This window comes from Mercurialis annua, linkage group LG8 (genome assembly GCF_937616625.2).
Source record: "Mercurialis annua linkage group LG8, ddMerAnnu1.2, whole genome shotgun sequence".
Classification (NCBI taxonomy): Eukaryota; Viridiplantae; Streptophyta; class Magnoliopsida; order Malpighiales; family Euphorbiaceae; genus Mercurialis; species Mercurialis annua.
In genome coordinates, this window is record NC_065577.1 from 589,745 (window position 1) to 603,978 (window position 14,234).

The window sequence follows — 14,234 nt, forward strand, 5'->3', positions numbered from 1 at the left end:
ACAAGTTCAGAGGTTCGATAGGTGAGACGTTAAGTTTAGAGGTTAGATGGGTAAAAGGGTACAAGTTCAGGGGTTAAACTATGTATTAAGCCCCTTTTCTTTTCTTTATCATAGAATAGATTGACTAAAATAGCAAATTACATACGCAAATTTAAAACTATTTTTTCAACCTTATTAGTAGTTTGGTGATCAAAATATAAATTATAACACTCATTTAATATTTTTAAAAAGTTGAAACACTGATGTGACGAAAATAAAAGTTTAGACAACGTTGATATATTTTATCTTTCCTTTTATAATATCAAATTGAACTGAACTGAATTTATCAGTTTAATTTGATTTTTGCATAGGTATTAGTAACTAAATAAGAGCCATCCCCACAACATCCGAACATCTACAGATAACATCATAACCCATTTCCAATATTCATTGCTCTCTATCTTTTTAGTTTACTTTCTTCAACATTTGAAAAATATATATATTAGAAGAAGCTGATCTAACAAGATAAATCTCAGCAAAAATCGAGATTAAAAGCTTTTCAATTTCCATAAAATCACTAAATCATACACATAAGATCAAGAAAATGGGGTCCCATAAAGATTCACATTCAGATTAAGCCACACATCTCCAACTCAATTTCCTGCCTATAAATCATAATACTCCATTGTGTATAACATGGCTTACAAGGACGATATTCCGCGAAATAGGAATGCGTAGAAAAAACCTCAACCTATCTGCAAATATTACAGCAGATGATGCCTGATAATGGCGATTCCAGAATGTATTTATGGCTCTAGACAAATATCACTTCGAATTTTCCACACGGGTTCATTTGCAAGTGATTCTGAAAATCGGCATCATTGTCAAATCTGAATGTATATAAAGCTTGCCTCTGTGTCATCCCTACAGGGTATATTCTGTAAACTTTATATTCATGGTCACCTCCTCGTATGCTTTCAGGTCTTTCTTCCTTCCATATCGGTATATGTTTCATCGACTTGAACTTCTTGAGCACTTCAGTCTCCAGAGCATTTACAGTCAAATTTCTGGACCTGCACAACGAAGTCCGAAAGTTACACAAGAAACCTGATGCTGGAGTTGATATGAAACTACCCTACACCAGTCTAGGGAAACACGGAAGTCTTGCTGAAAGGAAGTCGACAAAACAAAATTTTCCATGCAATAATTACAGGAAAAAAGTTTCGTCAAAGTGATTCGTAGAAGAAAGGTTGGGATAATTTGGAAAAATGCATTGTAGAGAAATGACTGGCAGTATTGACCAGTTTCGATTGGCAGAAGAAAAAAAAAAGCAAACAGCAGCCCTACAATGGACATTGACGAATGCAGCTAAAGAAGATCTAACCACTATAATCTTCATGAATTTAGGTCCGAATTACTGTTTCCTCCCTCAATTTTGAAAGATTACTATTTTCCCCTTGACTTTTAAGTTTTAAATAACTGAAACCCCTTTTTCAAGGTGGTAATAGTAAATGACCCTACATATATATATATATGCAAGCATTTCTGCAAGTTATTGAAACTTTTAATCACGGAATTGATGAGGTTACCTCAAAAAAATGGACTCCATCTGGAGCCTTCCTCTTTCTCTTACATATAAATGATGTACGGTCTCTGATCCTTTGGTACATTTGCATGGGCGTTTCTTGAGCCCCGGGCTATGTTCCTCCTTCTCCCGAATTATAGTTGCCAAATGAATACAAAGACGACAAGATGAATGTACAGCAGCCATATCAAGTAGGGCCTTGAAAGAATCAGATGGACCTTCATATTTCCACCTGACAAATTTGATAAGTTTTTATGATACTTTGGAAAAATCTTTGAAGTGTCCATGTCACATTGCTCGATCAAACAGATTTTTACCTTAATGATTGATTGTAAGCATCAGGATTTTCTGCAAGGTATTTCATAGATTTTGCAACCGTCTCAGCATCTTTTAGCTCCTTAATGTGTAAAACTGAACCAGGTCCGGGAGCAAAATCTTGAATATTTGGAACACCAACAACCACAGGAATGGTTCCTGTAAAACTTGCAATTCAATTATCAATAAACCTAATAAAAGTTCCCAAATGTAGCATCTTTATCTCTATACTCGATAGCATTACTCAAGCATAAAGTTGTAGTTCCACAACAAACTGATGCATATGGCACTCCAATACACTTAAGAATGTAAATCTCATACCAGCAACAAGAGATTGGAAGAACTTTTCAGTTACGTAATCCTCCTCGTTTGAGTTTTCAAAAGCCAAGCTAAATTTGTACCGTTTCAGAGCCTCTACTTTTCCAACTGTTTTAAAAAAAAGGAAAAATTAATATTAACATCATAATGCGCAATATCCGCTAAACAAATTTGTAATATAACTGATGCGAGATGGTCTTATAAGCTCAGAAGATATTTATAGCATAAAACAATAGAGATTCCAAAGTAACTGCATACCCAATTTTACATGGTAGTAAAATTCTTCTACATTAGACTCTAAATTGAGATTTTCTTTTTGAATACCATGGTCACCTCTTAGTATGGATGTTTATAGCATAAAACAAGGAAAGATCAATCAAGGAGTCCGAGGGTGTCAGCAAAGACCAGGCACAAGGTGCAAAGGGGTCTAATGACAAGGCTCGAGGAATAGGCGCATGCCAAGGGATGTGAAGCACAATTTCACTATAAAAGTGCATAAAACAATTCAGCAACAGTTGTAACACACAGGCAAAAATAGTTACATGAAAATGCTGTAAAATTTAAGTGAAGAGCAAAGTAGCAAAAAAGTTAAACCAGTTTAAAACATGTGATGAACCATTACAATCATACTATGGTCGCTTAGAAGCTAGAAATTAGAACAAAGCAGATAATGTTGTCCGAGAATTATCCATTCATTTGTTTAAGAAGAAAGATTTCATACAGTCAGATTAAAAGTTGTAGGTTTCATCAGTAATTTATTCACTAAAAAGTACATGTTATGCATCAAAAGGGAAGTTGCAATTCAATCTCAACGTCAACTAATGGTAATAGTGAAATCAGCTTGACCAGCAAATATAGGCAATGAGATCAGCACTTCAAGGGAAATGTTATTATAGAAACATAAAATTTTCGCACAGGAATGGTGTTATGAGTTGAGAGTGCTTTACAAAACGAGGCATAATACTTAAGCAGACAGATTAAGACAAAAATTAATAGTACAAGAGGAATGCATGCTTACCTCTTCCATCGCGATTCCGATGGCAAGCGCCATATGAATCTATTGGGACATTTGCCTTTTCAAGTGTCTCCAGAGCTTGCAAACGAAAGTTGCGAGCACCACAGTTAGAAATGAAAGCAGCTGCAAGTGCTTTCTCAGTCTTTGGCTGTACTGGTGCCATGATATCATACTCGGCCCATGAAAAGTATCCAACTGGAACATCTGATGAGAGGCTAGTTGTCATTACAATACTATAACCCCTCCTAATACACAAGAAAAACAAAAATCAGTTTTCATCCTAATTTACAAGAACATTAAATTTCAGTTTCATTAACAGAGAGAATGATAGCCTGCAGACATTACACAGGAATGCAAGATAGACGAGCAATTAGAACACCAGATATGAATCTCTAAATGCATAAACGGACGATATGCTTCACTAGAGAGCTTATATTCCAACTAGAAATTTCAAGTGGAGAAGAAGCTTTTAAGTAAATTGTGCTGCAAAGTATTGATTTAAAAGTCCACATAGACTTGGAATGAAATTGACCCATGTGACTAACATCCATAGAACAAGCACCAACAAAATTTATGAATTTAGACACAATGGAATAGGACAAAATGCTTGCTTGAGTTTTAATTGCATTAGAACCGCACTTTTTTCCTGGAATGCAACTAAGAAAAATTATTATTGATTGTGCTTACCCACCGTCGCGCCTGAGCTATACTGTTTTCAGGATAGTATTGAGCTGATTCCATTGAACGGAGCACACTAGCTGTTTCACCTTGGTTTGCTGCACCAAATCCAGCATCAGGTTTTTTATTTGGTTCAGAGCCAAAATGGCATCCCACTGCACAATTCGTTCGTACCTCCTAGAGGAATTCCACATAATACAAAAGAAAAGGAGAAAATGGCAAGACGTCAATAAAAAAATCAGATAGTTTTGAAAAACCTGGTAAACACTTAGCTTATACAAACAATCCTACGTTATCAAAAGCATAATACAAGGAAAAATCACTATCACACTCTGACATTAGGTTAAAATTAGTAGTTCCACTTAACTGAAAAATATCACTTCTACAAAAGATTTCAGTTATCTAGTACCTATATGTCGGGGTAAACAGAGAATTTTTAAAGTTCAGGAAAAAAAAAATGTATTGCACCTAACCTCAGGTGATGCTAGTAATTTTCCCTTAATATAAAAAGGTGAAAAGGGAAAAAACATTAACCACTAAAGATAGGATCAAAAATAATAATCAAGAAAAAAAAGCAGTAAACATAAATTCTTTTCAAAAAAACTTATTCCAAAAGGTACAAAATTATGCACAAGAAAGAAGAAACAAAGGAACTAATTCTGTGCTGTATGATATACACGTGAGCCAAGAAGTTATTAATGCAATCTAACATGCTAAGGTTTGGCCAACATCTAAGCTGATAAAAAGACCACATAATCATAAGTAAAATCAGAGAAAAGCTGAACTACCTCTACATAACCCCCACCAGCCTCATCCCAATTCCCGTCAGTTGCATTTAAGATAAGCTAATAATTAAGACAAATTACTCGTCAAAAAAAAAAAAAAATTAAGACAAATTAAAGATTTCGAGTCTCTCTTTCTGCAGACACTTCCTTTTAGAATCAGCAATAACTCGAAGTGTTAAACAAGAAGCCATTCAGTACTACCAAACTCAACACAACTAAACCTTAATGCCAACTATACAGCCGGGCTAGCTATAAGTATTAGGCCATTCCATTGCTGACTCTATAGAAATAGTAAGTGGCGTAACCATGATTTATTTTCAGCCCGGGATTAATTTCTAATTTACCTGCAATTTTTCCGGCAGGCTTAACCTCCATCTAACTTTACCTTTATTTGTATTTTTTAAAAAAAAACTCGGTCCCAGCTTGGGCTTGAGCCTATCCTAGGCATAGGGGGTTCCGCCCCTCGAATAAGTCGATGATCATATAGTCCACTTCCAATCTTTCAGCTCAACTAAACCTTAATTCTTCAAAATAATCAGAGACCCACTTGAGCAGGGTCTTGGAAATGATATTAATTTTCAGTTCTTTATAACAAATGCAAAGCTACCCACCTAAATTAGCATAATCTAACTAGTAACAGACACAAGCTAGGTAACATGTCCCGTAACCTTAAAATAACATTGTTCTGCGGTGTAGAGTGATAAAACAGTAAAATCATAACATAGGAGAGAGTTAAAAATCAAAACAAACCTTCTCAGCACCAACAACCAAGACTGGATCTTTATCAAAATCTCTAGAGTAAACCACTGAATCCTCCATTTCTAGCCACTTTTCACAGCTATCCAGTTCCAAATTTCCTGCCACGTCCTTCCAATCATCACCATCAAACCCCAAATTTTTATTGTTATTATAAAACAAGCGATCAGCCCAATCAACTAAAGCTGCATTATTAGCCATATCCAGACGACCCAAGAAGCAAATCTCAGCACCAACCACAATAATTATGAAAACCAACAAAATGTTTGACCATTTCTTCTTATAATTGTTATTTAAAACTGATGATGATGACCCATCTGATAGAGGTAATGCACCATCTTGGGTTTTTGAAGCTCCTCTGAAATTTGGTAAAATACCCATGGATCAAAATCGTTTCTTTTCAAGTGGGTATCAAGCTACAAATGATGACATTAAATGGGTTTTGATTTAACTTATAGTACATGAGATAATTGAAGTCAATTTTATCTAAAATAGAATTGAAAGAAAAGAAAGTTGGTTAGGGTTCTAATGAGGTTTTCTCTTTTTTCTTTAGAAAAATGTGGAAATATATTTAAAATGATGTTATATGTATGTCTTAACCAATCATATGCTTCCAAGTAGGATCTGTTAGATCTTAACAATTCACCAATAGTCTTTTTTTCTATTTAAATCTAGTGTGTTTAATGTTGGAAGAAGAATCAATCCGGCCTTCGAGTTTGTGTCTCGGGTTCAAGTAAATCAAATTAAAATATATTTTTCTAAGAAAATAATAATTTAAATGCATCGTAAGTCAACTAATATAGAATTATTAAGCATTAACTCGTAATTTGAATGTATATATTTTAAGCATTAATACAAAAAATGCTCATAACTCAATAAAAATATAGCATACATGTTGTTGATTGGGTATTAAATTTGAGAATTACAATTCAAAAAATCACTTTCATTTATATTGACCAATTAAAAATAATATTTTTTATTTTTTAAAATAAATAGATGATAATAGTCTGTATTCTTAGGTCAATTAATGATAAAATTAGATATTTCCGGACTATGACCTAATTTATATTGTACAATTTTCATCTTTATTTATCTAGAGATAGAGAGTAATGTTCTTAATTAATTAAAGTGACTAAAAGTGAATTATTTGGCTTGAATCATATATTCATGGACTGGATTGACCATTAACTTGTAATTAATTTGTTAATAATTAAAAAAATTATATAAGTTTAAATAAAAATAGAGAAAATAACAAAATAACCAACAAAACACATGTCTTTTTCATCAAATACAAAATATCTTATAGACTTCACATCTGTACAATTATTATAACATTAATACCAAGATTCTCTATTTGTTTTCACCCATACCATCTTACTCCTAATCTTACACGTGTCCCACCTTATTTTTTTAAGTGCACCAATATATTACCTCATTCCTCTTTTACTATCTCTACCCTCAGCTCCCCACGTGGCTTCCTTCTTTTACCTAATTAACCAAGCACCATCTCTACCATGTGCCTAATCCTTGATAATGTTCTCATATACAGCAAACATCACCGGGAGCAACAAATCGCACCACCACCATACGGCATATTCAATGGTAGACAATAAGAAGAGGCAACGACAACAGTGGTTGAAGAAAAAATGGCAGATTTAGAGGAGACGACGACGGTTGCTCGTAAACGACGATGTCAGATCTGGGTATGAGAGCGCTGGAGATCAGAGGTGGTTATTGCATTTTGGAAAAAAAATGCTGCACTATAAAAATAAGAATGTACGTTTTAGCAAGATCATATAAGAAGAAAGATCATTGTTTGATCTAATAATACAAATGATAAAAAAGAAAAAAAAAGGAATTTAATTCTTACAAATTATGATTAATGGAAGCAGAGAGTTTCAACTGATTAGGAACAGAAGCAGCGAAAAATATGGCCACCTAATTTTGATTCTTCTATAATATATATAAAATTGGAACAGATACTTAAAGCCAGTCAAGAAAATTTGAAAACTGTTTAGTTAATTTGTTTGTTTTGATTTTTATAATACAACAAAATTAGAAAGAAAGAAAAAAGAATGAAAAAGGAATTAGTTAGAAAGTCAACATATAATTTATACAAATGCAGCACCGATCATATACGATACATCTCCGATACATATACGATACATATCCGATACATATCAAAAATTGGTCCATCTTCAAATATTTGAAGTTAAAAATAAAAACACCCATGATACCAAAATTTGAACTTTTCTTCTATATTTCCATAATTATCTCAGCAGCCAAGCAACGCCCATGTTTTTTTTATTTTTGGACTTTAATTATAATCTAATTCTTTTTATTTATATAATGGATACATGTTCGATACATATTCGATACATCTTCAATACACATCTTTGATTCATTTTCGATAAATATTTTATTCATCTTCGACACATGATATATATTCGATCGTTCAAAACACTTTTTCTTGTGTTTAGTTATTAGGTCACTTTTAGTTAAAATTCAATATTTTTATTGAAAATAACCTTTAATTTGCTAGTGAATATGAGAATGGCGATGTTACTTTTTTTATTCTTATTTTTTTTACGAATGTAGTGAAATTTTTGATACATATTTGGATACATATTCGATACATCTCCGATACATATATGATGCATCTCTGATATATAATTTAGATCGTTCAGACAATTTTTTTATTTTTTTATCGATTTAATTAAATCAACTGACTAATTCAATCGTTTTGTTATTATATTTTTAAAAATGGATACATCTCCGATACATTTTTTATTGAATTTTAATCGACTATAGTTAATTGTAATTCGAATATATTTTTAATCTCCGATACACAATTTATACATGATTGATACATATTTGATACATTAATTGAATGAACTAACTAATTTGATTGGCTCGTTTCTAAATTTAAAAAATCTTATAATTAGTATTATTATATTTATTGTTTTATATTATTTAATCGGTTTGTTTCCATGATTTGACTGGAAATCCAAGGTGGAAGAAAGAAAAAAAAACGAGTATAAGTGTAAAATATTCGATAAATATTTGATACATCTCCGATATATATTGATACATCTCGGATACATACGTAATACATTTTCGATACATAATTTATATGTGATATTTATTAAAAAATATATTAAACATGATAGATAAATTTTTTAAATGTACTTAATAGATACATCGTTGATACATAATTTATACACGATAGATATATTTTTAAATATTTTTAAATATACATAATAGCTACATTCTTACTAAATTTATACACGATATATATTTAAATAGATACATGATAGATACAGTTTTATTACATTTATTTTTTATACATATTTGATACATTTTGCGACGTATCAAATTTTTTATTACATGTATTACATATGTATTTTAATATATATTTGATACATATTCGATACATAATTTATACATGAGAAGTATATTATTCATGTATTAGACCCGTGTTCGGTATGTATGAACAATATTCGATAAATAATTAATAAAATCATTTTTAATACATATTTGATAAATCACATCCGTATTCGGTATTTATTAACAATATATTTGATAATTAAAAAGTTATATCATCTGTATATTTTCATATTTTAAAATAATTTTTTAAAATTAAATTTGATATTTTTTAAATTAAATTAAAATATTTTATTTTTTTAAAAAATAAAATAAAAAAATAAAAGGACGGATCAGTCCTAACTTCCTTGTGTGAGCATGTGCACCAAAGTGCACATGTTCACCTACTTGCATGAGCAGGTGCACTTTGGTGCACCTGCTCACTCCGTGTCAGCAGGTGCATAAGTGCACCTGCTGACTTGCTAATATCAACACATGGTGTTGATGAAACAATTCTAAAAAAAATGGTGTTGATGAAAAGATTCTAATTTTTTGGTAAAGTGCGAAAATGGTAATTAGTTTTATGGTATTTTTGTTAGATTCTCATAAAAATATTATGTTATTACATTTAAAAAAAACTAATATAAAATTAATTGTATTTACAATAAACAGCTACAAAAATTAAAATATAAGCTATTAAAATTATATAAAGTATAAACATTTTATTATGATATTGGAAATTTGATTCTTATTATCTTAAAGTAGTTATATATATTTTTTATTTTATAAGACGATCTGCAAATAATATCACACTTATAGCTGCTTCAAATTAATAAAAAAATAAATCATAGAAAAAATGGTAAAATAGTTTGAAAAGGACTTCTATTTTTTTTATGTAAATATTATTAGATAAATATGTTATCATTTATATTTTATTTCTCTTATACAATTTCTATAATAATTAATATTTATTAGAAATTTTAAAGAACAATTAATTAAGTATTGAATAATATAATTACTTTTATTCAATATAGAACCAAACTAATTTTTCAAAAATCTAAATAAATTTCTTGATAATTAGTTGGACACAAAGGGCCAATTATTACAATACAAGAAATGAAAAAAGAAGATTAAGAATTATATTTCACTCAACTACTTTTCATTAATTTAACCTATTTTCTCACTTGATATGATCATTCATTCATCCTCACACAGCTATCCTCAAATAAATAATAAATTGTCCATATGAATAATCTTTTTCTGTTTTTGAGTGTACAGCAAGATAGATTATTTTATGAAATTTAAATTGATAAGTACGTAGATAAATTGTGCAAATCTGAAATTTTAATTATAACTATCTGATGCATTTTTTGTAAGTTCATTGTATTGTATCTTTCAAAGTGTTGATCAGTAACGTATTACAATGAGGTTTGAATTTTGATACTATAATTTTTTTTCGTGCAAATCTAATATTTGAAAATTATATTTAGTTTCATGTAGTTTAGTTTCAAATTAGTATAAAAATTGTATATATTGTTCAAGATTCATTGTATATGATTGGTATTTCTTTGTAACTGCTCTTTTTTTTGTCAAAATTCACTGGAAGTGATTAGTGTTCATTTTTGGAACTACTTAAATGAGCAACAATTTAAATGTAGTGGTGCATTCTACGTCAACTCAACAACCTTTCTTTCTTCTTTAAATCTTTTGGGCGAGAGACCGTGGTCTCCAGTTTATCCGGAAAGTAACTGTTATTTAACAGTGGATATTTATACGATGATAATTTATCGTGTTGATGTTTTTCGGATTCGATCAAATTTTTATAATTATAGGTGATCACCTATTCCAGTATTTGATAAATCTAGCTTTATCTAGTTTTATTGATTTATTCATATTTCTTTGTGATTGTTAAAGATTTTTATTGGTATCAGCAATTTTGCTCTGATTTAAGCATTTTAATTGTTGATTTCTTTATGTCAAAAAGAAAATTAAAAAAATAGTTCAAAGGTATCTTCTAAATATGAGCAATGTATCTTCTAAATATTCTACATCCATAAAAGGTTTACTATCAATCTAACTTGATGTACAAAACCATGTAAAAGGAGAATAACATATGGAGAAACTTATATCCTAGTCAATCTGCTTGTTATACAAAAGATACAGTTTTTTCGTACCTCCAGAAATTAAAGAGAATTTCCAGAAACAAATCCTTTCGGTGATTATCAGTAAGAATCATCTTAAGAAATAATGAACATCAGATTTTGGATATACAAAATATTCTGACAGCCATTCTTAATTTCGGGCCGGTTTGATTAATTCAGTCCTATTTGCACTAAAACTAAACTAAATCGAACCAAACTGAATTTTTTTATAATACCAAACCAAAACGAACCAAATTTGTCGGTTTGGTTCAGTTATTTGGTTAAATTCGGTTGTTGCACACCCCTACTTGCATGTCTTAACATCAAGACTGACCAGATAGATATAGGTTGAGTGCTGCGTAATTACTTGATCTTGAAGAATCAAGCCGCAACTATCTTCAACCTTTTTGCTGTGGTCATGCACCTTGATTTCTCTCCTTTGTCTTCATCTACAAAGTTTTGATCTGAATTCTCTGCAAGAGAACCAATTTTTTTTGGTTAAAGAGGAGCTCAAAAGCAATATAAAGGAATAATTTGAACTTCTGCATAAGCCATTAGTCACAGACTCACAGGTTTTCATGTATCTCAAAATACACAGACCAAATCTGGTATCTTGCCAAATGATTGTATATACTATGCAGAAAGAATAAACAATAAATAATATATGATGACAATTGTTCTAAGTTCTAACTATCAATAGCATTCTGCAAAAGAATTCTGTGAAAGTGAAATGAGACTTTATTTCAAGTAGAAAGCAAAAGAAACAAATTGTGATAATAAACCTGCTCATAACAACTATAAGATGAGAACAAGCCTTCACTGGCTGTGAGGCTTTAATTGGGACAAATTGCCTTTGCGTTGGGGTCTAATTATGATCTACATTCATGATAGGGAAATACAAAGCTAAGATAATTAATTTTCAGGAGAAAATTGGTGATCAAAAACTTTCATTTAGTTGATTAAACAAAAGGCATGCATGGAGAAAATGGCAGGACATATAGTGGAGGGATTAGTACCTAAGGCAAGGCCAACTGAATTACGATAACATAGCCTGCGTGCAGGGTGCTGCTCTGAGCTTCTTGCTGATCCACAGCAGACCACTCCTGCACGAACCTTTTCATTGTAGTCGCCACCATGTTGTCGAACATCACATGCCATATTTTGCCGCTTGCCTGTAGATGAAAAATGGCTTATCCATGGTTCTTGCACAAAATGAGAATCAGCTGTGCTTTCCAACACATGCTTATTTCTTTTATAGTTGATATTCTGCTCTCGTAGAACCATTAGCTGAAATATAAGAAACGATAATATGAATCAAACAACAAAAGTAAATGGAAAAATAAACAAAAGAAGAGAGATAAAAAGAGGAAGGCTTCCTAACCTTGTTCGAAGCATTGCAACTGCTGGTTAGCAATGCCGGTGATGAGTATGGTTCCCATAGAATCTCTTGCGAAGTCCCACGCAACTCGATGGAATGGTACAATTTATTAATAAAAGATGCTTCTAATGAAGCAAGATATAAACTGTGCTTCTCATCTGTCCACACGGTTGAAGGACCCTGCCATACGAATACCCATGAGTTTTCATTCAATCACTAGCATAAAATCAAGAAACTCGCAGGACGAAAACAAGATTAAGAACTTGTAGGTTTCTATAAGATCAGCTTAATTCATTTTTAAATCAAGGCAAAGCCTTCGAACAATCATAGTTGGCAAAAAGATTTGCAAACAAGATTCATTTAATACATTTAAAGTAATACTAAGAAACTGAAGTTAGTCAAATAGTCTAAGCGAAACTGAGAGCATCAGAACCTTATATTTCTTGCAGCTAAGTTTTTAATCAGAAGAACTCTAATCATAATAAAGTCTGCTTTAGAGCATCTTTACATCTAAAACAATCTGTGCTTCACTAAAAAAATTGTGCTATTTAGACAATTGAACAGAGCAGAGCACATTAAATTATGTAAAAATTGAAAAAACTAAAAAAAAACACAAAATAGACAAAAGTTTTTTCAAAAGAGCTTATTAATGTACTATACAATCATCTCAAAACGTTTAAGTAAATTAAGATCTCATACCAATAATTCAACATTTACTGTTAAATTTCTTAAAACAAAAATCAAACAAAGCAGAATTAAGCAAATATAAACATGAAATTAACCGAGAGAAGTGAGATTACTGATTTATCATTTACGGTAATGGCAGAAGAATCTGAGTAGGTACGAGTCAACTGAGTAACGCAAACACCACTCGCCGTTTGCTGCTGATCAGGTAACAAGAACGTAATATTCCGCCTGAGATTCTGTTTCTCCATCCTCTTGTCGTCCGTTATTTCAGAAACCGGTTAGAATTCCGTTATAACTCTGATCGGACAAAACGTTGGTGTTTTAGGAGGTGAAAAGCGTAAAGAATCCACATGGCAACACTTTTTACGTGTAAATAACATCACCAGATTGACACGTCAACTGTTGGGTGATAAATATCTAGCCAGATATTTTTCATATTTTGTAGCTTTGCTGTGATGATATTTTAGAATTATAATATGATGATTTTAGTAATAAAAAAGCTGAGCAGTTTGGGTTGGTATATTCTTTCTTTCGGCCAGGGAGCGTCGTAGTTAAAAAATCGGATGACAAGCACTAATTTTTTATTAATCAATAATTTTTTAACAATTCAGACAGGGCTCCAAATCACGATTTTTTTTTAAAAAAATTACGTTTCTGATCAATTCCGAGAAGGACGGATGCACAGATCCGTTTACGAATAGCTCGGCCTTCGCCGCTGCCTGATAATATATTGCGGTATTTGGATTTTTTGTTTCTATATTTTTTATTATTGGACAAATGAATTTAAACATTTATAAAAAAATTTAATGTTATAGTCTTAGCAAAATATTCTCCAATGCACCAACCAACTATAACTCAAAAGGTATAAACGCGACGAGTTGTTGATAGACCTAATTATTGGACATATATTCATCCAGCTATTCAAATTCGGTGCCCTTAAGCTGTATTAAATTAAATCTACCTTCGCTTAAGTAAGGTCTCGGGTTCGAGTCCTTGTGAATGCAGAAAATTCCCACTGGAAGACTCACCCACCATGCCAGGTGCGCGACACGGGTCGGATCCGGATTAGTCAGGGCGAAGCCTTGGAAACCGGATAGGCTTACCAAAAAAAAAAATTAAATCTACTTCTTTTCCAACCATTTCAACTTTATCTCTCTAAAACCATTCTCTACCTTCTCTCTATAACTCGAGCTTTGTTCTTAAGGGTGGTGAGGTTGTGACTTCGCCTTGTGTC

General features: G+C 31.6%; 2 protein-coding genes across 2 annotated transcripts; both read right to left on the bottom strand.

Annotated features, from left to right (window-relative positions):
• Nucleotides 1-511: 511 nt before the first annotated feature.
• LOC126660894 (glycoprotein 3-alpha-L-fucosyltransferase A) lies at nt 512-5,986 on the bottom strand. The gene is made up of 7 exons (XM_050354599.2): nt 5,426-5,986; nt 3,904-4,067; nt 3,216-3,457; nt 2,201-2,305; nt 1,882-2,038; nt 1,569-1,796; nt 512-1,052 (listed from the first exon to the last, which is right to left on the bottom strand). The coding sequence occupies exons 1-7, from the start codon at nt 5,810-5,812 to the stop codon at nt 794-796; spliced, it is 1,542 nt and encodes a 513-aa protein (XP_050210556.1). The 5' UTR covers nt 5,813-5,986; the 3' UTR covers nt 512-793.
• Nucleotides 5,987-11,031: 5,045 nt separating this feature from the next.
• LOC126659847 (cold-regulated protein 27-like) lies at nt 11,032-13,450 on the bottom strand. Its single transcript, XM_050353170.2, has 4 exons — nt 13,114-13,450; nt 12,317-12,493; nt 11,952-12,222; nt 11,032-11,408 (listed from the first exon to the last, which is right to left on the bottom strand). The coding sequence occupies exons 1-4, from the start codon at nt 13,246-13,248 to the stop codon at nt 11,317-11,319; spliced, it is 675 nt and encodes a 224-aa protein (XP_050209127.1). The 5' UTR covers nt 13,249-13,450; the 3' UTR covers nt 11,032-11,316.
• Between the last annotated feature and the right edge of the window lie 784 nt (nt 13,451-14,234).